At 38.7% G+C, this 24,560-nt stretch overlaps 2 protein-coding genes across 4 annotated transcripts in view; one reads left to right on the forward strand and one right to left on the reverse strand.

The window, feature by feature from the left end:
* The first annotated feature begins 1,781 nt into the window (after positions 1-1,781).
* On the forward strand, positions 1,782-11,837 carry Fam8a1 (family with sequence similarity 8 member A1). Its single transcript, XM_026402180.2, has 5 exons — positions 1,782-2,582; positions 3,445-3,565; positions 5,555-5,678; positions 6,194-6,333; positions 8,614-11,837. The coding sequence occupies exons 1-5, from the start codon at positions 1,877-1,879 to the stop codon at positions 8,756-8,758; spliced, it is 1,236 nt and encodes a 411-aa protein (XP_026257965.2). The 5' UTR covers positions 1,782-1,876; the 3' UTR covers positions 8,759-11,837.
* A 1,722-nt stretch (positions 11,838-13,559) lies between these two features.
* Positions 13,560-24,560, reverse strand: part of Nup153 (nucleoporin 153) — a 61,423-nt gene continuing 50,422 nt past the window's right edge. For 2 of the 3 annotated variants that reach the window (XM_026402203.2, XM_026402202.2), the window contains exons 18-22: positions 22,015-22,833; positions 19,342-19,689; positions 18,287-18,559; positions 15,049-15,217; positions 13,560-14,719 (exon numbers count right to left, since the gene is read on the reverse strand). In XM_026402203.2, the coding sequence (XP_026257988.2) occupies positions 14,635-14,719; positions 15,049-15,217; positions 18,287-18,559; positions 19,342-19,689; positions 22,015-22,833 (1,694 nt within the window). In that variant the 3' untranslated portion in view covers positions 13,560-14,634. The remainder of the gene's footprint in view (positions 14,720-15,048; positions 15,218-18,286; positions 18,560-19,341; positions 19,690-22,014; positions 22,834-24,560) is intronic. The other variant, XM_026402204.2, reaches the window with a different exon arrangement.

Below are 24,560 nucleotides of genomic sequence, written 5' to 3' on the forward strand. Positions count from 1 at the left end.
GATGGAGAAGGTCTACATGTTCACTTGAGGAACTCAGAAGGAACAGAGTCACCATCACTTTCTGGTTAGAAGTCCTATGATTTAGCAGCACAATTCACGATAGCAAGATTGTGGAATCAGCCTAGATGCCCTTCAATAGATGAGTGGATAAAAAAAATGTGGCATTTATACACAATGGAGTATTATTCTGCATTAAAAAATGACAAAATCGGGCTGGAGATGTGGCTCAGCGGTAGCGCGCTCGCCTGGCATGCGTGCGGCCCGGGTTCGATCCTCAGCACCACATACCAACAAAGATGTTGTGTCCGCCGAGAACTAAAAAATAAATATTAAAAAAAAAAAAATGACAAAATCATAGAATTTGGAGGGAAATGGATGGCATTAGAGCAGATTATGCTAAGTGAAGCCAGTCAATCTTTAAAAAACAAATACCAAATGACTCCTTTGATATAAGGGGAGTAAACAAGGACAGGGTAGGGACGAAGAGCTTGAGAAGAAGATTTGCATTAAACAGGGATGAGAGGTGGGAGGGAAAGGGAGTGAGAAGGGAAATCGCATGGAAATGGAAGGCGATCCTCAGGGTTATACAAAAATGACATATAAGAGGAAAGGAGGGGTAAGACAAGATAATACAAATGGAAGAAATGATTTACAGTAGAAGGGGTAGAGAGAGAAAAGGGGAGGGGAGGGGGGATAGTAGAGAATAGGACAGACAGCAGAATACATCAGACACGAGAAAGGCAATATGTCAATCAATGGAAGGGTAACTGATGTGATACAGCAATCTGTATACGGGGTAAAATTGGGAGTTCATAACTCACCTGAATCAAACTGTGAGATATGATGTATTAAGAACTATGTAATGTTTTGAACGACCAACAATAAATAATAAAAAAAGAAGTCCTATGATTAATTGATTGATATAAATTAATTGATATAAATTAATTGATTGATATAAATATGTAGCCAGGCATGGTGGGGCTGAGGCAGGAGAAATGCAAGTTAAAGTTCAGCCTAGGCAATTTATTAAGTCTCCGTCTCAAAAATAAAAAATAAAAAGGACTGTAGATGCAGCTCAGTGGTTCAATTTATATATATGCATATGTATACACGTATGTATGTGTGCGTGTGTGTATGAAATATTAAGTCTAGAATTCTGGTCGCAGGGGGATAGGAGTTATCCCGCATGGGCTAAGGTACTGAGAGAGGGCACCAAAGTTCTGGGCCATGGTCTTTTCCCAGCAAAATAAAGGGAAAGGTCCCCTGGGCTGAGGCACATCTGCGGAAACGGGAGGCGGCCCGACAGCAGGAGGAAAGCACGGTTCAGAACCGCGCTGCTCGGGCCCCTAAATCAGCACAACCCTTCTTCTCTTCTTTCAGTTGAAAATGTCCACATTGAGACATTCCATCTTACATACGTCTCAGTTGAGTGGGGCTTTGGGTCTATCATCTCAGGGCACAAACACGGCATCCTCGGGACAAATCGTGAACTGGCGCGGTCCACCCACTCTGGGCGTCGCAGAACAGGCGGCGTCCGCCCGGGACCTCTGCGGGAAACCCTCCTGGCCCTCCACAGTCTTCCCGGCAGGACCTCGGCCCATCCCCACAGAAACTTCTAGAAACGCCTCCACTTGGATGCCATTAACATCACAAAGCGCAGCGCGAAACCCAGAGCAGGGCGACCACCTGGTTGCAGCTACTGAGGAGACGCCGCCCCGGCTCCTCCCGGCGGCCTCCGAGGGGCGGGGTTTCCGCTTCCGGCGGCGGATTGTTGACGCCTGCGGTGCTGCGGTGGCGACGGCGCTGTTGGGGAGGGGCCGCTGGGGGAGGGAAAGGCTCAGTGACAGGTACCGCGGAGGGTGCTGCTGAGGCGACGATGGCAGAGGGGCCCGAGGAAGCCCGAGGCCGCCCTCCCGGGCGGGAGGAAGGCGGAGGAGACCACGAGCCGGTCCCCTCCCCGAGTGGCCCCTCCGCCGCCGCCGTCGCCGCCGCTGCCCCCGGCTCCCGGGACGGGCCGCAGGCCGAGCCTCAGGCCCCGGGCCGGCCTCCAACCCCGGGCCCCGCGTCCGCCGCCGCCGAGGAGCCGGAGCCGCCGCGCGAGCCCCGGAATCGCAGGGAGGCGGCCGCGGGGCCGCCGGAGCCGGCGAGCTGCGACGCGCCCGAGGCCGCGGCGTCCCGGGAGAGGTCGGCGCGGCTGAGCGCCCGCGAGTACTCGCGGCAGGTGCACGAGTGGCTGTGGCAGTCGTACTGCGGCTACCTGACCTGGCACAGCGGCCTGGCCGCCTTCCCCGCCTACTGCGGCCCTCAGCCGCCGCCCAGCTACCCCGCGGCCGGCGCCACCTCCCCGGCCGCCGCGCCGCAGCTCGGCTACTACAACCCCTTCTACTTCCTGGGCGCCGGGGCCGCGGGGCCCGAGGCGGCGGCGGCGGCGGCGGCAGCGGCGGGCATCGCCACCCCGGCTCCGGTTGCGGGCTTGGGGCCGCGGGTTGCTCCCGTGCCTGGGACGGTCCGGGCGACACCAGTGACAAGAGTAGGAACCGCGGTGCCTGCGCGGACGGCGAGCGACGCCGCGCGGCAGGCGGGTGAGAGGCGCGGGGTCGTGGGCCGCCTGGGGTCGTAGGCCGCCCGGGGTCGTGGGCCGCGGTGCCCGGCGCCCGAACGGGTTCCCTCACCCGGGGCCACGGCGCCCCGCGCGCAGCGAATCCCTCGTTGGTAGGCCGCTGCGCTCAGCCGCAGCCCCCGAGGGGGAGACCCCTGGCCCGACGGCCGGCCTGGGCCCCCGATGGCGGGACCGCGCGTCGGGGAGGGTCGCAGACCGAGAGGAGGGATGACTTCGGGCCTGGCCTACTGACCCAAGGCCCTGTGCACCTCGGGGTGGACTAGAATACGCCGAGTTCGTTAAAGCGAATCCTGTGCATGGCCGAGCACTGGTGGATGCCAGAACACGACCCCTGACAGAATTAGGTTGGGAGGTTGATATCAGGGCTTTTTTTGTTGTTGTTTTGTTTTTGTTTTTTAATAGAAAGCAAAACTAAATGAAAGTAGCATGTGGGATATAGGGATTTACTTAATACTAGTTGTCCATTCTTAACCTTGATTTTTACTACAAGTGTTAGATTTTGTTTCCTGTATGTGATCATCTAGTTCTTCTAGTCCCTAGTGCAATGTATTGGGCACTCTAGTCATTAGCTAAGAAATCAAATTTTAAACATTAAGGTGAAAGCAAATTGTAAGCTAACTAGTCTTATATAAATACTCTCTAAATAGTTGTTACATTTAATAGTACCCTTATGGAATCAATACCTGATAATTGCTTCAGGTTATATATTTTTTAGAATTATTAAGTTGTGCCCTGACTTTGCTTTTCCCCCTCATTATCTGACTTTGGTTCCCAGATATGAAGTGATTGGGTTTCCTAACTTGATTTGTTTTTTTAATTTGCAGGCAGAGAGTATGTTATTCCATCCTTGGCCCACAGATTTATGGCAGAGATGGTGGATTTCTTTATTCTCTTCTTTATAAAAGCAACCATTGTCTTAACCATTATGCACCTCAGTGGAATAAAGTAAGTGAAGGACATTTGTAGAAAGGTTTTAGTTCTATTTTAGAGTCCCTTTGTTAAGTTCTGTTCAAGCCTGCAAGTGGCTATGTGGGTAATAGGTGTGCCATGGTCATGATTTCTTTATAAGAGCTTTGTTAGAGTTACTGTTTTTTGTTTTTGGTGGTGGTGGTAGTTTTAAAGAAATACCTATAAAGAAGAAAAAAAAATTTTTTTTTTTTTTTTTATAAATATTTATTTTTTAGTTCTCGGCAGACACAACATCTTTGTTGGTATGTGGTGCTGAGGATCGAACCCGGGTCGCACGCATGCCAGGCGAGCGCAATACCGCTTGAGCCACATCCCCAGCCCCAAGAAAAAAAAATTTAATAAACTTCTTTTAAAATTTCTGGTAATTTCACTGTTCAAAAGAAGGTAAAAGAACCTTCCGGGGCTGGGGATGTGGCTCAAGCGGTAGCGCGCTCGCCTGGCATGCGTGCGGCCTTCCAAATCTCATTTGTTCAACTATTCTCTGAGGACAGGAATTAATTTTCCTCTTACTATCCTGTGGAGTCTCCATAGACAAAGACATGAAGAGAACTGGCAGGTGACTATTAGTAATAAACTAGTGACATTTCCAGATGGGATTGCTCATACTATCAGACAAATCCCGAGTGAACGGCCAAGCGAGGCATTTACTCATAATAATCATAACAGCAGTTACCACTTGCTAAGCACTGAGGCACTGAGCTTACCTCTGTGGGTTATAGACTGAAATTTGGGCTTATGAGAAGTTAAACCTAGAACTTAGTCATGAAAGTTAGCCGATGTGAACCTGAGTGTTACTGTGCTTCCTCCTTTTCCCTCCTCCTCACAAAACCACCCAATGCCAACTCCTGTGTGTCTAGTTTCTCCTGGATAGCTTGAGCCTGGACCGTTGCCTCCTCAGTGCCAGCTGCTTTGCCTCATCATGGTTTCTCCTTACTCCAGTCACTGTCATCTCTTGCTTGGATCATAGCCAGTCTCTTGTTTTATCTCAACTGAACCTCCTATGTAAAACCAAAGTGATCATAAATTCTGATTCTGCCCTCCCCTGCCTTAAAACCCTTTACTTGTTTCTCTTCACCAAGATAAAGTCTGAATTTCTTCATGTGATTTAACACATGCTCTTATTTCTTAATTACTGTCACTTCTCATACTTAATATCTGAGCCATATCAAACTGCTTATAACCTCCATCACACACTCTTGCTCCACAGCTTTCTCTCCTACTGTTCACTTTCCCTGGAATTGTCTTCTACCTTAGTCTGGCTAACTTCTTTTCATCCTTCAGATCCTAGCTTACGTGTCATTCACAAGGTTAAGTGTAACTGAAATGTTTCCCTGGTATTTGTGGTTCCCTATTACAGCTGGCTTCCTGCTTTGTCATTATTATTACTTATTGTTGTTTCCCTTTTTGGGTTGAATCTCCCTAAAAATAGACACATTTCAAATTATCATTGTATCCCCAGGGCTTGCACAGTATTCACTCATGATGGTGCAATTTTTGTTTTATTTTTTGTAGTGCTGGGGATTGAACCCAGGCCCTTGCTTGTACTAGGGAAGTGCTTTAGCTACTGAGCTATCTCCAGCCCGGTGCATAGCACATGTGGCAGGAACATGCTCCTCCACCCAGCCATGCCTATTTGTTGAACAAGCTAGTAAATGTTTTGTGCAACTAGATGATTGGGACCCTAAAGTTTAGCTTAGAATTTCATTTAAAATTTATGATTTAACAGCTGAACACCATGTTGTACACCTATAATCCCAGTGATTTAGGAGGCTGAGACAGGAGGATTACAAGTTTGAGCAGCCTCAGCAGTATAGACCCTATCTCAAAAATTCAAGAAAAGGACTGGGGATCTAGCTCAGTGCTAAAGTGTCCTTGGGTTCAATCCTCAGTACCACAAAAACAAAACAAAACCATAACTGTTCTTGTAACTAATTCTGAGTAACCCCAAATTATTATTTTGTGTAGGGATATCTCTAAGTTTGCTATGCATTATATAATAGAAGAAATAGATGAAGATACGTCAATGGAAGATTTGCAGAAAATGATGGTTGTGGCACTTATATACAGATTATTAGTTTGTTTCTATGAGGTAAGTTACTGCAGCAAATAATTTTTTTAAGAATCAATCTTTAGATGATCAGCCTTAGTAATGGAAATTTATAATTAATCATTATTTTTCAAGTATTTTTCTGTTTTTCCCACATTTTCTTTAGTTAACTTTTTTTTCAAGGTAAAAAAACAACTTTTAGAAATTGTTTAGAAGGGAGACATTTTATAATTTCTTTGTAGTGTTTTTCGGTCTTAAAAATAAAATTCCACTCGTAAAAATACTGTGACCAATAAATATACTTGTAAGTTGGTTAGTTGAGGACACTTGGGAGTATTTTTCCTTGGGAACAACTTATTAAAAAATATAATGGGTCATAGAGAAATATTAAATATATTCTTGTGTTGCACATATTAAGAGACCACAGAAATAAATGGCTATCCTTTGAGTATTCTTTTAAGTTGAAAATTTTAAAATATGAAGTAATAGGAAACTTATCTTTAAAATTGGTATAGTTGAACCAATAAATTATTTTTTAATTTTCCTTCTTTCCTTAGATAATTTGCATTTGGGGAGCAGGTGGAGCTACCCCCGGGAAGTTCCTGCTAGGGCTTCGAGTTGTGACATGTGATACATCAGTGCTTATTGCTCCAAGTCGAGTTTTAGTGATTCCTTCCTCAAATGTTAGCATTACAACGTAAGTCCTTTTCTTAGCTTCATCTACTATATATTTGGGAAAGTGTATATTTTAGGTATATTTTTGCACTGCATAATGTTTTGGTCAAGGATAGACCACATACATCACAGTGGTCTCATAAGATTATATTGACTAATGTCTTTGTGTGGGAATCTTAGTTTTGTATAGTACATTTAAGATTTTTATATAGTGAACAAAATCACCTAATGATACATTTCTCAATGTGTCCCTTCTTATGTGACACAGGACTGTATTGAATATGGCATAAGTTATAATATTTTTAGAATATTGAATTTAGATTATTCTCACTCTTTATGACATATACTGCAATTATTAAAGGGTTTGTGAACTTTTTTTTTAATTGGTTGTTCAAAACATTACAAAGCTCTTGACATATCTTATTTCATACATTAGATTCAAGTGGGTTATGAACTCCCATTTTTACCCCAAATACAGATTGCAGAATCACATTGGTTACACATCCACATTTTTACATAATGCCATATTAGTAACTTGTATTCTGCTACCTTTCCTATCCTCTACTATCCCCCCTCCCCTCCCCTCCCATCTTCTCTCTCTACCCCATCTACTGTAATTCATTTCTCTCCTTGTTTTTTTTTCCCATTCCCCTCACAACCTCTTATATGTAATTTTGTATAACAATGAGGGTCTCCTTCCATTTCCATGCAATTTCCCTTTTCTCTCCCTTTCCCTCTCACCTCATGAATCTGTTAAATGTTAATCTTTTCCTCCTGCTCTTCCTCCCTGCTCTGTTCTTAGTTGCTCTCATTTGTGAACTTTTTTTGATTGTTTCCACTTCAGTATACATATTCAAGATCATTTTTATAAATCACAATAATGAGAAGATGATTTAGGTGTTGATGCTGTACCAATCCTCGGGGCCCAGCTTTATAATTCCCTAGGTCTGGGATATTTGGTCAGTTACTACTCTGTCTTGAGCCACCATTATATCTCGTCTTAAATAGGCTAATAGTTTGATGATATGCATAATACATGTACATATCCTGTTGCTCTCAAATGCCAGAGCTTGTAATACCTCCAGTCCCCTAGTAGTTGGCATCTAGCTTCCAGGGAGGGCACCTAGTGGTAATGTGAGTGGTAAAGGTGAGTGGGTGGTAATCAGTTGAGCCAAATAAAATCTAGCTGTAAATATTGCCAGACTGAGTGACACCTGGATTGTTATAAAAGAAAGTGGGTAAGAGTCAAAAATGGCTAATACTTATCAAACAGTTATACCAGGCACTGTAAAGTGACATGTGCATTAACTAATTTAATCCCTAGAGCCTTATAAGATAGATATTTTTTGCAGATGTGCGACACAACCAGAAATTAAAAGATGGATTTGGAAACAACTAATCTGCATTCAGTGTACTCTTTTAGCCGTTGCTTTTTTTTTTTTTTCCCCTTTTGGTAACAATACAGTGCACAAAGGGCAGAGATCTAATATTAATAGGATAATTCTTCATTCTGATGTTTGTTGTTGTTGCACTTTTTATGGCTTTCCTACAAAGGAGAGAGGGGATGAAAGACTAGACAATTTTAAAATGCTCGAACTTCATATAAGGTAGAGAATGTGACATTAAGCATTCAGTTTAGAAGGAAACACTTGGTAATAAAAGGGACTATGGGCCCAGCGTGGTGATACACACCTTAATCCTTGTGACTTGGGAGGCTGAGGCAGGAGGATCTAAGTTCAAAGCCAGCTTCAGCAACTTGGTAAGACCATGTCTCAAAAAATAAAAAGGGCTAGGGATGTAGCTCATTGGTTAAGCACCCCTGGGTTCAATCTCTGGTACCAAAAACAAAAAAGATGAGACTATGGAAAAGGTAAGCCAGGAACAGTATTCTTCCAGGAAAAAGTACTAAAATATACTGTAAACCCTTAGTTTATGAGATTTTTATTTATTTATTTATTTTAGTTGTTGATGGACCTTTATTTCATTCATTTTTTTATATGCGGTGCTGAGAATCAAACCTAGTGCCCCACACATGCTAGGCAAGCAAGCGCTCTGCCACTGAGCCATAGTCCAGCCCATCTGAGATGTTTTTCTTATGAAAGTTCTAAGTCTTATGTTGATGAACTCTTTGGAAAGAGCCCAGTAGTTTGGTCATGATATATTTACTTGAAAATAACACATCAAAGGTAAAAATTCTCTTAATTACATATTGACTGTTTCAAGTACAACTTGAACTTGGGTAGGATACCACTCATCTGTATGTAGTCATCTATACCTTGATATTTTTGCTTTAATTTTTTAGGTCCACCATACGAGCTCTGATCAAGAATTTTTCTATTGCCTCTTTTTTCCCTGCTTTCATCACACTGCTATTTTTTCAGCATAATCGAACAGCCTATGACATTGTAGCAGGAACCATTGTGGTAAAAAGAAATGGGGTCAGATGATGTCCCAGAAAACCCTGAATTCCATTCTTTGGAATAATGACAAGACTAAATTATGTGTCAAGGCCATCAGTATCCCTGGGTAAAATTGGTTTAGAAATTAAAGCAGTCACTTCAGTGTGATACAGGTGACTGTTCTGAAAGTATTGATTTTACTTGAATGCCAAAGAACTTTTCCAGAAGAAAAACATATATATTAAATTCAAGTGTTAAAAAAATTTTTAGATCAACAAGAAGGCCAGTGGTTTCATAATCAACAACGGACAATATATACTTTCTTTAGATCTAAGGCATTAGAATTTGTTGAAAGCATTTTCAGCTTTGAAATCTCCAAATGAAACTTTAAAATTTTTATTTTGGTTTATCCCAAAATGATGGAAGAAGTCCAGTTGTGTTTTGTAAACACCTACTTAGTTTATCTTTTAGTTAACACTTCTTGGGGAAATGGTTCTTTGTTTTGGTGTGGGAAGGGAGGGAGTGAGAACTCTTCACTCACCTCCCTTGCCAGCAGGTGTTGAGTCAGCTGCAGTGTTTTTGAAAGGGGCAAGTGAGGCAGGCCTAGCAGTTCCTTGCCTGAAGTTTCCAGTCTGTACTGCAGTTCACTGCAGTAAAGGTGTAACTCTGCAACTATTCTTAATGCTTAAACGTGTTTAGGGGCAGATTTTTCATAATGATGAAAAAGTATTAAGTCATATTGCTATATTATCACTGATTTTTTTTTTAATGAGAAAAGTTAAGTTAGTGATTGTTTATAAGGGCAGGGGGTGTAAATTTTTACTGTAAATTTAAAACATACAATTCATGTGCAAGTATTTTCACTGCCCCCCAAAACTCACTATGACTATGTGGGGAAAACTTTTATCAAAATGTTGCATATTTACTATAAAATTTGTGTGCAGCATGAAGAAAGTGTTAATGCTTTTCAGTGTTGTAACTTATATACTTCATACTCAAATAGTAGTTCCTTTCCTCTTCTTGTATAGTTCCATGACTGTTGAGACATCAAGAGTTAAATAAATCACCTTAGTTATTTCATGAGTAACTCTAAATGCCAGTAGCCTGTGAAATGCTAGCAATTTTCCCATCCTGAACTATTCTCTCCAAAGCAAGGGAGACCGTCATCTCCAGACATCATTTCAGCTGCTTTCAGCTCATTTTGGGCCTGCTTGGGATGGAGTTGTAGGGGAAATGTGAAGCAAAATAATACTTTGTGTATTGCCATTTTACTTTACTCTGCTGAAGCAAAGTCATGGGGTTTTGTTCATGTTTGTGTGTGCTTTTGTTGTGTGTCCCAGTTAGCTGTGTTGAGAGAGATACCCGAACTATTTGTAATTTTTTGATTCTTACTCATTTTCTCCAACTCTGACACTATTTTCCAAAAAACACTAAACTGTACTGTACAGTTTAAAATTAGACTGCTTAAGGGATCAGTCTAAGCTTTGTTCTTGGTATTAAATTTATAGCAAACCCAAGACATGTCTGTTATCACTGTTCAATTTTTAAAGTAATTTTTCTTTTGATATTTAAAACTGTGAAAGTAACATTTAATGTGTGTAGAAACTTTGACAGTGTCCTTAGTAATACGTGTTTATTGTAAAACTTAACAGTAAGATTTATTAGTTAAGTGTGTACAAGTACTAAATAGATGATTCACTTGTAACCTCTGTGAAGGTTGTTTTATGGCTCTTTGAAGGAAAAAGAAAACAAAAAATCTTTTATTTATATTGAAAATTGGGAAATGTTATACAAACTTAAAATAGTATAGACACTACTGTTGTCACTGATTGGGGAATTCAAGTTTAAATGTCCTTCAGTGGTAACTGTGGAATGTATCTTTGACTTGGAATTTCTACTGAAATAAGTTGTCATCAGGCTTTTTATTTATACAAAAAAAAAAAGTTCAGTTTAATTAGCTATGGTTAGAGAAGTACAATTTGCTCTAAGTGTGGACTCAAGTTATACCATGTGTTCCCATAGGATACACATTAAGTCTTACTTTGCCTTTACAACAAAACCAAAGTCTGTTTCTATTTATGAATTCAGTGCTTAGAGGAAGTACTTTTTCATTCCCAGAGTTGAAAAAATGTGACAAAACAATGGGGAAAAAAGAGAACATGGCCCAGTGCCCATTTTCCCTTGTGGCTATGAGGTGGACTCTCCCTTTCAGGAAACCTTTCTATTTGGTATATTTCACTTATATAAGTGATATTGGCTCTTTTCTGTGTCAAAATCTAATTCTCAAGTTGAAACTCTAGCCTAAAAAGGCCAAAAAAAAAAAAAAAATCTTAGTACAAACATTATTTGTCACTTTAAAAGTATCCTGGAATGGCTAGTCTGGCAGGCTGACCACTGTTCATGTTGGGAGGCAGAAGCTGGGCCCTGGGTTCACAGTGCCGAGTAGTAGCCTTGCTTTATAAAGACCACTATATAAAAAAAGAAAGCAAGCCTGCACATTTGGATGAAAAGTCTTTACTTGCCAGTATTATGAGAAAGTATGGCCCAACTCCGTTAGCACTGGTTCAGTAGTTCTATCTTAATGTTCACCTTCCATCACTCAACGTGTTTAGGATTGGGGGAAAAAAAGACATTCTATTTGAGGGCCACTTGTCTAATGTTTTAATGTCTTAAAATACTAGCAAAATTTAACTCCTACATTAAAAAGATTTGTTCTTGTCAGTGATTTGATTGTTTTGCTTACACATAAAAATTTATACTTGGGAATATAAAGGGATTTTTTGAGGGGGGGTGTGTGTAGTATTGAATGTTTTCATTCTACATTTAGCCCTATTAAAAGAGGCTATTGTTTCTTCAAAGAATGTGCCCAAATAAAAGTATTCCTAAAATCTGGCAAGTACCATGTTTAAATTCTTGCCATTCCCCCTCCCCGGTACCAAAGTCTTCACAACGTGTGCTTGCATGAGTGATGTTCCTCATTTCAAAAAGTATGTGCACATTATAGTAGGATTTGATCTGCAGTTTCTGATGTCTGACCAATAAATAAAAATCCATCATTCTATTTTTTAATAATTTGTATGCCACCAGTTTGTATTATTTTTCTCAATAAATACTTGTGTCACCAGTGCATCTGTGTTTGTCTGTTTTGAGGTTTGCTAGGGAGACCTTGCTTCCAAGTACCACTTTCCAGGGGCTACTCCAGTGAACTGGGTCATTTTTAGAAATGGGTCTATGAAAACATTATCTGCCTCGAGGGATATTTCTTTCCCACACCAATTACAATCAATCCAGTCCTTAAAGAGTCATTAGCTACCACCATAAGACTATGAGACAGCTGGGCAACTTAAACTTTCAGTTTTGGTCTTACAAACCCCTCCCCAATCTAACCTACACAGATAACTATCCTCGGGAAAGGCAAAAATATAGACAATGTGCTGTTAAAAACTTAGCTAGTAAGGGCTGGGGTTGTGGCTCAGAGGTGGAACACTAGGTACATGAATAAAATAGAGGTATTGTGTCCACCTACAACAACAAAGCCCCAATTGCACATTTTAGAACTACATTGTCCTTTGAGCAAAGTTTGTAAAAGCTGCTCCATATTTCTCTTGACTGACTTGGTTAGGGTTAGGGAGCAGTAGTGTGTGGACATAACACCCCCATTTCCTCAATACTACATCAAATTAGTTTCCATTAAACACACAAGCTAACCTTTAAAATTTTTCACTGAATTTCAAATTTTAAACAGGCCCCCAAAAGGAGATGCCATCAGAATAGAAGGAAACATTCTTCCCAGGCTAAACTATTAACAGCCTGGTAACAAATTGTTAAAATGAACAATTTATTTCAGTAAAGAGGGTCACAAGTTTGAGGCCAACCAGGGCAACTTACCAAGACCTGTCTCAAAGAGGGCTAAAGATATAGCTCAGTGGCAAAGCATTAGGTTCGATCCCTGGTACTGAGGAATAAAGATTGGAAATAGTCCCAAGTTCAAATACAGTTCTATAGACACTCAGTTGGGAAGCTGAAAGATCCCATTTATGGGATCTTAAGTATGGTTTATTGGTAACTTGTTTAAAAAAGGAATACTAAACATTTCTAGCATATTTTTTGAGAAAAGTAGAAAGCCTGACATGCCTAATTACCTGGGATGGGTAATGGCAAAGAACCAACCTACAAGAGCATTAGGTGTTAACTTCCTAGCAGTCACAGATTTCCAGTTACCTTTTCTAACATTGACTATCACCATTTGACCTCTAAAGAGGTCAAGTATCAAATATATATTATTAATTATAAATGGATGATGGTTGAAGATACCTTAGGTAAGACAAACATCATTTTATGGAAAACAGAAATGCTTCTAAACATTGTAAAATTTCAGAATTTCAACTCCAAACACCTCAAATTAAAAGCAAGCACATATTAACTGCATTCAAATTGCAGTCTAAAAATACCAAATGCTATTCTAAGAGTTCATGGGGCCACAGAAAAAAAGTGATCAATAAAATAATAATTTAGTAATTTAAAAAATCACACAAAAGGACCACTAAAGTTTTTGAAAATTGCTTTAGATACATATCCCTCCAAACTATGAATAAACACTGTCCAATCACCTATCAAGGAAGATATAATACAAACAAATGGTTGTGTGTGTGTTTATTTTCAACTTCAAAAAAGTATGAAGATCTATGTGCAAATAGGCAAGACCCCCAGCACCAGACAGGCAGGGTGCCTCCTTCATGCTGTCAACTCAGACCCTTCCCTCTCTACATTAAATATACTCTCTGGGATTTCTAACTGAACACTGCTGAATTTTTCTCTCTTCCCATGGCTACTGTGTACCTTCATTATGAGTTAAAACTCTTTAACAAAAAGTGCTTCATAAATTTTTATTGATGGCATTTATCCCATGGTTTAACATGTTAATTATACTGTAATAAACATGGCTTTAATATTAAACTTTTCCTTATTATCCAAAGTCACCACAGTCCATTTCAGTAAATATAAAAATATATGCTTAATACTTTGTACAATACTGGTTTTTGGTCCAAACAAAACTGGATCAGAAAAGCCAATAAATTCAACTTTAAGTATCCCCAATTTTTTTTTAAGATTTCTAAATGGATTTAGGCAACTTTGAATAATGGGATTTACATAATAAAATCTGAGACAAGACTAAACAAACAACAAAAAAATGTCTAACACAAAATTAAAATTTCAAGTTCACAGATTTATGTTATGCCAAAAAAGTACAGAAACAAAATTATATTTACAGAAGTTTCATAATAAAATAATGAAAAAGGCAAGACAGGTGATAGAAGAATGAAAATGTAGAAATAGCATATAATTATTAAATGGACGATGAACTAGATCTAACAAGTCCTTGGCATGGACCGTTCTTTAATCAGGCTTTCTCTATCAGAAAATCTTAGTGCACAACACACCCAACTCACTCACTTCACACGTACACCAGCACAAACTCGGCATAGAGATCATTCATTTCAATGTCCTCTAATCTATACAGAATTCCTCAGATATAATTACAAGTTCAATGCGTTCCACAAACGCTTATCAGCGCACATTGCGGTGCAGACGAAGAGGGTCTATACAAAGCCATTCACCGTGCAGGCTCTATTCCTGGGGACAGCCAGACTATGCCAAAATCAGTGAATAATGTGCTGAATCATAAAATATTTTTGCTGAAGAATCAGTCACCAGTCTAGCTATTATTTTTTTTAAAAAGGGGGGGTGGGGATTGGGAGAGGTGGGAGTGGAGCTTCCGTAAAGAAAAAGGAGGAAAATTCCAAAATTAAAGAAGTCCTTAGGCAGATGTGACTTCAGACGAGCCCAGTTTGGAGTACAATCCAGTATCTGAAATAAGGGCACCAGCTGTCGTTAAAACTGTGTGTGCAACACCACTTTGACCTTTATTTCTTTCGCCTAACAGCAGTCTTTATTTTGCGAGCAGGAACTGAAGTTCCAGAAGAGGAGAACATATTTTTCCCATTTGACCTGTGGGGAAAAAAACTTCATAATGTGACATGATGCTCAATAAAAAAATGTTAGAATCATAATAACTTTTTACATGACCAGCAACAGGGAAAAGAAAGCAGGAAAGACACTGTGAAGCAAATACATTTTCCACTTTATCTGACACACACTACTACTACAACTAATATTTTTTTTTCAGGCTACAAATCTCCAAAATTAAAACAATGCAAATTGGTGTTGGAGAATATATTAATTTCACCCAAAGTATATTGCATCTGAACGACTTTCAGGAAGCAAAACACATGCATTCATACACTCCTGACCTTCACTTGAATAGCAAATCCTCTTACCCCACTGTGAAAGCTGCTGTAGGCTGGTTGAATGGAAAGCCCCCTGAGCCTGAAGGCTGGGCAGAGGCTGCAGGCGTGCTAGGATTTGCACCAAATGTGAACACTCCTGATGGGTTGTTGTTTGTGAAATTGAAATTTGTAGTGCTGCTGCCAAATTGGAAACCGGAACCTATAATAGTTGAAGCAGAAATACTTCATTAAAGGAAAAATAATAGTTTTTCTTTAGTAATGATTCTGACATCAACATATGAAAACATGTAAAGAGTTAAGATCTCTTATGATTATATAATCTACAGAAAATTAAAATATTTTCTCTGACACCAATTGGTATCTCTAACAAGTGAAACAATTTGGCCTTGACCAAGGAGAAAAGGGCAGAGTACACATCTAGTTAAAGGCAGTGGAACAGACATACATTCAGGTCTATCTTCTTTGAAAAGTACATTAAAATAACAGGAAAGGGGAATGACCAGGTACAGTGATGCTTGCTGGTAACTTCAGCAGGAGTCTGAGAAGGATTGCCAATTTCGAGGCCAGCAAACAAACAAGGACAAGGATGACAACAAAGAAAACTATCAGAAAGAATGTGGATGGTTTTCAGAAACAAACTCTAACACCAAACCAAAGTTTGGTCTTTGGAGATGTCTCTGGAGCAAGTCAAAGGTAAGAACATGACAGGTTGCCATAACGCATATGGTGACCTCAACCCATCCTCCCTGACCCAGCTCCCAGAACACTGGCAAGCAGGAGGATCCCTGTTACCCTCTAAGCAGATGACTACAAACATTTTCTCTGGGGAATTTAACAAACTAAGATGAAAAACCTAAAGATACTAACATCCAGGTGTTTATAATAATAATAATAATGCTAGATAAATCAGAGAAGCCTACAATAAAACTGAAGAGGCATACTCTTCAGCAGTATGTAAAGGATTTAAGTGGTATTTAGGTATCCTACATTCTTACAACTATTAGCAGACAGCCAAGGACCACCAGATATTTGGTGACAGTATTAACACCAAAACAAAAACAGAAAAAGCAATCTGGGGAAATAAGCAGGAAAGTGAAACCTGAAGAAAAAACCAGTAACTCAGTATCACTAACATCTTAAGGGATAACAGAAAACACTCTATCCATGAAACAAAATCAGAGAAATAAAAGAAACAGCCAGAAAACAAATATAAAAAATAATTCAAAAAATAAAAAGTAATAATACTAAAGGCAAAATCTCAAAAGAAGGGACAAGAAAAGGTTAAAAAAAAAATCTCTTGAGAAAGTACAAAAGACAAAAGTCATGCTTAAAGGAACTCCTGAGGTGATGGTAAGAGAGCACAAAGCCACCACTGTAGAACAGCTGGGCTAGGAAGCCTAGTGGAAGATCAGATTCAAAAGAAAGTTTTTTCAGATGTTAATAAACAGTTAATGGCTTTAAAAATACTGAGGAAATATTTATACAAATTCAGGAAGTTTAAACTTTAATTATAAGTACAAAGAAAATGTTAAAAGAGCAGGAATCATTGATGTCACAGGCAACAAAATTTTGAATAGGAAAGAAAATCACAGCATACCACACAGCTACTCAGCAATATACAGTATGTGCATTATCAGAATACTGGCCCAATCATACTGTATCTCTATTGGGATAGAGAGAGATGTTACCCGTATAAAACAAAGCCAAACTGTACAATTCCACACTACAAAAAAAAAGTCCTGATTAAAATGGTTAATATGTGTCACAAAACAGGAAAAATCTTGCAACATTTATTAACCAATAAAGTATTAATACTAGAATACACAAAGTACCATTACAAACCAATAAGCAAAAGCGAAACAATCAGAAAATGGCCAAAAATGCTTCAAGAATCCACAAATGACATTAAATAGAATCTAAATAGAATCCAAATGGCAATTTTTTTTCATACAATGGTAAGAGAATGTGAATTGGTGCAAACCATCAACTATCTTCTATGTACAAGATACATAGACCTCTTAATCCTGTGACCTCACCCAGGGTTATATACTCCAGAAAAGCATGCACATGTACCCCAAGGTTCATATCTAAGAACATGCAGAGCAGCAATTTCTAATAATTGAAAACAATTTAAACCTTCATCAACAGTAAATGGAGGGGCTGGAGTTGTGGCTCAGTGGTAGAGCACTCGCCTAGCTCACCTAGCACACCTAGCACTTGCTAGCACTTGTGAGGCCCTGGGTTTGATCCTCAGCACCACATAAAAACAAACAAACAAATAAATAAATAAAGGTATTGTGTACAACTAAAAAATAAATATTAAAAACAAACAAACAAAAATAAATAAATAAATATTAAAAAAAAAAAACCAGTAAATGGAAACACTGTGGTATATACATACAATGCAGGAGTGATAATGAACACACTAAATGCAATCACATGAACGAACCTTACAAACCAAAGAGAAAAAAGTAAAAAAACAAAAGATTACATACAGTAAGATTCTACTCTTATAGATTAAAAAAATCAGACAAAACTATATTTCCTAAAGATGCATATCTGTAAACTTTTTTTTTAAAGTCCAAAGAACAATGATTACCAAACACACACACAGATCACAAAAGATCTAAGTGGAAAGGAATGTGATCAAAATGGGATCTCTAAGGGGCTTCCAGGTGGTGGTTACACAAGTATTTGCTTCAGTGTTACACTGTTCATTTGTTTTACCCACTTCTATAAATGAGATTACATTTCATAATAAGAAAAAAAACAGTGCAATTCTGAGAAAATATATGATTAAAATACAGCATGATCAGTCATATTTAAAAAGTCATAGAAACTTCTGTTTAAATATGCAAGTCACCCTGTGCACTGTGGCACATGCCTGTAATCTGAGTGGCTGGGGAGGCTGAGACAGGAGGATCACAAGTTCGAAAGAGCAAGGTGCTAGGCTATTATTTGGTGAGACCGTCTCTAAATAAAATACAAATTAGGGCTTATGGATGTGGCTCAGTGTCCCCAAGTTTAATCCCTGGTATTCAATAAATAAATAAATATGCAAGCAAGTAAGCAATCCCTAGTACCCAATCAATTAGTCAATCAATAAGCAAGCAAACAAGCCACATGGAAAGATTAGTATTAATTATCATCAAAGTGTCATAAGACAATACAGTAGGCCTATCCAAGGAGAGTAATCGACACATAACTCCCTGTAGTAAGACACACGGACTCCAAGTATGACACAAACCACATTATTGTACAAACTTACTGGGATTAGGAGCTGCTCCAGAGCCAAATGCTGACTGACTAGGCTGTTGTCCAAACACAGGAGGCTGGCTGCTACTTGACACTGTTCCAAAAGTAGGTGGTGCAGGCTGAGACCCAGCAGAAAACAATGTTGTTGAAGATGATATAGATCCAAAGCTTGGGGGATTGGGCTGGCTGGCACCTTGACTCTGTCCAAATGTTGGGGTCTGGTTAGCACCAAATGCTGGAGTGGCAGATGATGCTGGAGGCCCAGTGCCAAATACAAAGGAGGACCCTGGAGGCCAAAGGAATGTGTAAATCATCAAGACTGTCACTACGGTCAGTCCTCAAAAGATTCCATAAACCCTCAAAGTCCATCCTTCTTTTTAGATGCTTACCTTGATCAAAACAAGTTGTAAGTAATGATTGAGACTATAACTCTACTCTTATGTAGTAAAACAGAATCCACATAAACAGAGATTTCAATTAACATGAATGAAACTCCTCCACCTCATAGCCAAATTTTTTTGGTAAAGGGATACAACTAAAAAGATAAATCTCCTGGGCCTGGGGCTGGGGCTCAGTGGTTGAGCGCTCACCTAGCACATGCGAGGTGCTGGGTTTGATCCTCAGCACCACATGGAAATGAATAATAAGTAAAGATACTGTGTCCAACTATTACTTAAAAAATATAAAAAGATAATCTTCTGCCAGAAATTCAATACATGAAGAAATAATTACTTGATGCTGTATATACATGTACATATAGCATTCATGAGAACTGAATAATAATAAAACCACCACCACTAATTACTTATAACTTGACATTTCAAAATGAAAACTCAGAAAAATTAATTAAATTCTTGCAAAGGTTAGAAAAACTGTTGCCAAAATTAAACATACTCAACCTGAACACAAATTGTACACTATTCTATACAATGAATAAGTACAACATCTCAGGCACAGATGACCAAAGGCACACATGCCACTGAAGAATGCTGGCAGCCTGCTATATTATTTGCTAAGAACAGACATTTTTGTATTCCAGCCAATCTAACTACACAATGTGTTATGTACCTGTAGTGGTTGTAGCTCCAAAGCTGAAACCAGAGGTTGCAGTACTATTACTGCTGGCTCCCGGCCCAAAGACAAATGGGGTAACCACTGTAGCTGTGCTGGATGTGGTTGCTGGTTTACTATCCTGAGAAAACAGCAAAGACTGAGATGTACTGGATTCAGCACAGTTACCAAAAGCAGAGCTGCTCACAGGATTGCTGACCTGTCCAAACACAAAGGCAGCCACAGGTGGATTGGAGGAAGAAGTGGAACTACCAAATATGCCACCACCAGCTGAAGTTGCTGGTGTACTTGAACCAGAGGAATTATTGTTCAAGAAACTAAAAACTGGCTTTGCTGCTCCTTGATCTGTAAGACAAAATTAAGAAAACAACATTAACCCTTAAGTACAAATCATCTCAGAAGGCATTTCCTGCACTACAATCTTGGAATTCAATAGTTTTAAAAAAATAGAAGCTTGTATTTATATAGATTTATTCACAGAATGATCATCTATTAATTCTAAATTTTGAAAAATATCTTTTCTTTTATAGCTTATAAATATTTCCCCCCACAGGAAGGCTTTTGGCATTCAAGACTTAAAATATATATATATATATTTTCCCTCAAATCCAAATATAAATTGATACTGTGTTTGGAGAACAATCCAGATTAGCTGTACTTTTGTGTTTGATTTTGCAATTTATTATGCAGTACAACAACTTCAATTTATCCAAAAGGATTGCTAGTTCTCCCAGCACTATTTACCTCTTACTAACCAATTTGCAATGCTACCTTTATATATACTGTTTCCTCTGATGTTACTGTCATTAGACTGTTTTCATTATTTTAATGTCACATACCCCTGTCTGTGTGCTTGCCCTTCTCCCCAAAATTTCTTATGTTATTTTCCCTTCCATGTACATTTCAGAACTAGCATAGCTTATCAAGCTCCACAAAAGTTCTTCTAAGAATTCATGTAAAGGGATGTGGAGTAGCTACTCTCAGGAACAAGTACGTCTTTAATGATTACTCAATTATTCTGCATGCTATAAATTCCACTGATGCTATAAAATACAAAATTAGAAATGTTAGAAAACACAAATGAGACACGCTATACCACTATTATTAGTTCCATTAAAATAGGAGTTCTTAGAAGATGAGAACTTAAAGGAAACCTGATGGTTTTTATGTGGTGACCCTCAATACCTAACAGAGGACTTTTTACTATTTCAATGTTTTGAGTTCCAATATTGCACACTAGTCCAGGCAGTTCACAGTGTCCTATGGGCATTAGTATGATTTATAAAAAGCGGAGCCTGTTGGCTCACTTTCATGTTGGCTAACAGGAGGGTGGTTAAAAGCATTTACTATGGTCTAGGGATTGCATGACCAAATTTGATGAGATCTGCTTTGTTCCTTTTCAAAAGAGTAATTTTAGTTATGATTTTCTTTGTAGGTTGCTTTTAAAATTCCAAGAAAATATCTAATAGAAAAAATTGCTTGCAACTATTTGATGAATTCCACATTATTTAGGTTCTTGTTTTGAGTATTTTCTAATTTATTGTTAAAAAGTGTTATTAATGGGTTTTTAAATTATACTTTGCATGTCTGAAAGACCTCTATTTTGTCTGGATAAATTCGGCTTATTACAGAATTCTAAGTCCAAAACCATTTTTATTTTGAGGGCACTGCTCTTTTGTTTTTTTAGTGTTTGATGCTGGCAAAGGAGAAGTCTAATGTTACTCTGATACCTGTTTGTTTATGGCAAACAGCTTTTCTCTTTGGAAGCGTTCAGAGTTTTGGCTTTGGTGTCCTAAAACTCACTGATCTTTGTCAATTAGTATGGGCCTTTCCTTTTTTTTTTTTTTCCCCTCCTGATACTGGGGATTGAACCCAGGGCCTTGTGCATGCAAGGCAAACACTCTACCAACTGAGATATACCCTGAGCCCACCTTTCCATTTTTAAGACAGGTCTTTCTTTATATCTAGAAAAACTTCTGTCACTTACTTGACATCTCCCAGGTAATGTTCTCATCTTCTAAGAACTCCTATTTTAATGCATCTTACTGTAGATCTAGTTTATATCAATATCTATTTTTGCAATGTGTTCTGGGAAATTCCATTTCACAAATCTGATTATCACCTGTGTTCTTTCTGCTACTAAATCCATATAATGGCTTTAAGTTTAACAACCACGCTCTTTACTTTTAAAAATGCTATTTTTATTTCTTTTTCTTCAGGACTTTTGTTTTAGAATTGTCTCTGTTTTCTCAGGATTTAATTATATTTCTAGGCTGTGTTCCTTAAATGACTGATGATAAATGTTAACTATTTGTAACTGAAGGACTTCACATAAAAATTATACAATATTTCATGAGCTTATTTAAAATACCTACTTTTCTAGATAGTATAATAACAATTCTGGTTATAAAAGCCCAAGTAGAAGGCCCAATTATGAGGGAGAAAGACAAAGATACACTATTATGAGCTTTCCGTTAGAGCTGTTTTTTCTTAAAATTAGACCTGCAGTTAACTTCATTAGAATCATGAGGGTTTGGAGCGATTAAAACTGAAAATCCCATCTGTCCTCTATAGCTGGTACTCTATCAAGCATGTTCTATGTAACCATTCCTTGACCTACTGCATTTACGGAAATATTAAAGACCCTTGTAAAAATTTTCTAATATTTACCAACTGTAGTATTGGTTTGAGCTCCAAAAGCAAATGTAGACTTTGCTGGCTGATCAGATTCCTTCTCAGATGGTTTTGTCATACTGAAACTAAATGTTGACTTTGAAGAACTCTCATCTTTGGTTTGCTCTGAATTCCCAAAGGAAAACACTGGTTGACACTTCGGCTCTTCATTGTCAGCTTTCTTCCCAAAAACCAGAGAAGTAGAAGTGACGGGCTCTTGTTGCTTCTCTTCTGTCCTTCCCAAAACAAACATGGAGGCAGAAGGCAGAGAGGAAGGTTCCATGTTGCCAAAAGTGAACCCTCCCTTGGTTGTAGGCATTTCTTCCTTTTTAGCTTCTGTCATTTTACAAGTGAAAGGAGCCACTGAGACACTCTTGGTTTCTATGGTTCCAAAACTGAAGCTGCTCTTATTCTCAGAGGTCACCACAGTTTCAGTAGCAGCAGGGGTAGGGTTAATAACACCCGTACCAAAGCTGAAGCCTGCAGGTGAAGATTTAGGCAGTTCCTCTTTCTTTTCTTGCTGCCCAAGATTAGACACTCCAAACTGAAATGAAGCTGATGAAGCTGGGTTGCTTGAACCAGAAGAAAGTCCAAATTTAAAATTATCATTCTTACTGTCTTTTTTAACTTCTTCAGGTTTAGAATCTGATGAAACTCCAAATTTAAAATCTCCAGTAGGTTTAGAAAATTTAAAGCCTTCACTGATGGGGTTTATAGATCCAGAGTCAGATGATACACAAGGCCCAGAAGATGATGGGATACCAAATTTGAAGGACGTAGTTGATGGATTCAAAGACGAAGATGATGTGCCAAAGCCTTCAAAAATATAAGATGCCACAAAGACACTGGATCAATGCACTCATCCTTTCACAATGTAAACATTAAAAGCCAAAATGACATAAAAACAACTTTGAAAAGGCCTACTTTGAGGAGAATTACCAATGGTAAAATAAAATATGAACCAAACTGACAAATACTCAATATAAAACTTATATCTCAATCCTCAACTATACTGATCTGCCACTTTCCATCTATGGGAATGGAGGAGATCAAAAAGGTTTGATAAAGTTTTTAGTGGTGGTGACACTGGGAACACCCAACACTCTATTGTAGACCAAAGTATAAACCAGCACGAGCAATTTGGGATGAGCAATTTGTCAATATTTAACAAAAATTATACCCTTTTACCCCAGAAATTCTATAGCTAGGACTTTGTTTTAAAGACAAACTAACAGGCATGCAAAATAACACGCAGTCCAAGCAACTGCTAAAGAATGAAAAACAAATATGTCCAAAATAATCCATAATAAATCAAGAAGGCAGAAAGAAAGTGAGGTAAACAACTTTTCCTTACAAGGTAGAGGGAAATCAGAACACATCAAATAGGAGCGTGTTTGCTTAGAATGGGTATAAAGAAATTAGAAGATTTTAAAAGGGCCACAGCTATCACCTTTGGGAGGAGGAAGATTTGGAAAAATAAAAAATAGCAACAAGAGAGCAACTTTTCACCGTGAACCTTTGTCACAATTTCCTTTTACCTGTAAATGTTCCTTACTTGAGCATTTAAAAAATTTTAGCAACAATAAACAAGAAAAATTATATGACCTGAAGCAATATTCATAAAGATATAGTATTAAACTGAGAAGATAAAAATCGGTCTCTTGCTGCTTTCCTACAGCTGAAGAATCTAAAAATACAGTGCAAGGTTCAAAGAGAACCATTAAAAGGTGCTAAGATATGCACATATTACTTATCCATGAGTAAATTTAAACAAGAATCAGCCACACTTTTTATAAGCCCTCCTCCTCAGAGCTCCCCCTTTAATGATTACCCACCAACCTCACCTTTCATTAGGAGAAACTCAATTGGAAAAGTACATGAGAATCTTAAGCAAGTAAGTTATACCTACTCTCTAAACTACTAAATAATACTGACAGAAAGCTAAAAATAAAGGGGCCAAAGATGGGAACTAATTACTTCTTTTTATGGGCAGATTTAAAATATGGTGGTCACTGAACCACAGGCAGAGAATGTGGTAAAGTAAATGTGGAGCAACAGCTAAAAAATGAGGTTAAATGGCATGGAAAACAGTGATCTTCCAAATCAACCAGACGCAATAGTTTTCAAAATGACAGTGGTATTTCATTAGTCATCCAATTAAATGCTGACTGTGGCCCCCTAAAAATTAAAGAGAACAGAAAACACCAGGGTACTTCATATATACCAGAGGGAAGTATTATTTTGTAAAAATGTTATTTCAATCATATAGACAAATATGATGTGGGTACGATGAGTCAAAATATAATAGTTCATATCTAACTTTGATTTTTTAGTCAGAAGAGTTTGAAAGCCACCAGTCTGAGGCAAATTAGAAAATAAGAGAAAGCTTGGGTTTTGTTTGTTTGAGTACTGAGGACTGAGCCCCAGGGGCGTTTTACCACCAAGTTACATTCTCAGCCCTTGTATTTTCTATTTTGAGATAGGGCCTTGCTGAACTGCTCAAACTTGAGATCCTCCTGCCACAATGATGGTACTTTTAATTC

The sequence above is a fragment of the Urocitellus parryii genome, chromosome 8, assembly GCF_045843805.1.
Source record: "Urocitellus parryii isolate mUroPar1 chromosome 8, mUroPar1.hap1, whole genome shotgun sequence".
In the NCBI taxonomy this organism is placed as follows: Eukaryota; Metazoa; Chordata; class Mammalia; order Rodentia; family Sciuridae; genus Urocitellus; species Urocitellus parryii.

Excerpts from the sequence above, each read along its gene's own strand:
- Fam8a1 (XM_026402180.2), top strand. The coding sequence starts at position 1,877 with ATGGCAGAGGGGCCCGAGGAAGCCCGAGGCCGCCCTCCCGGGCGGGAG. Across the intron at positions 3,566-5,554 it reads ATGCACCTCAGTGGAATAAA|GGATATCTCTAAGTTTGCTA; the intron begins GTAAGTGAAGGA and ends TATTTTGTGTAG. Across the intron at positions 5,679-6,193 it reads TATTAGTTTGTTTCTATGAG|ATAATTTGCATTTGGGGAGC; the intron begins GTAAGTTACTGC and ends TTCTTTCCTTAG.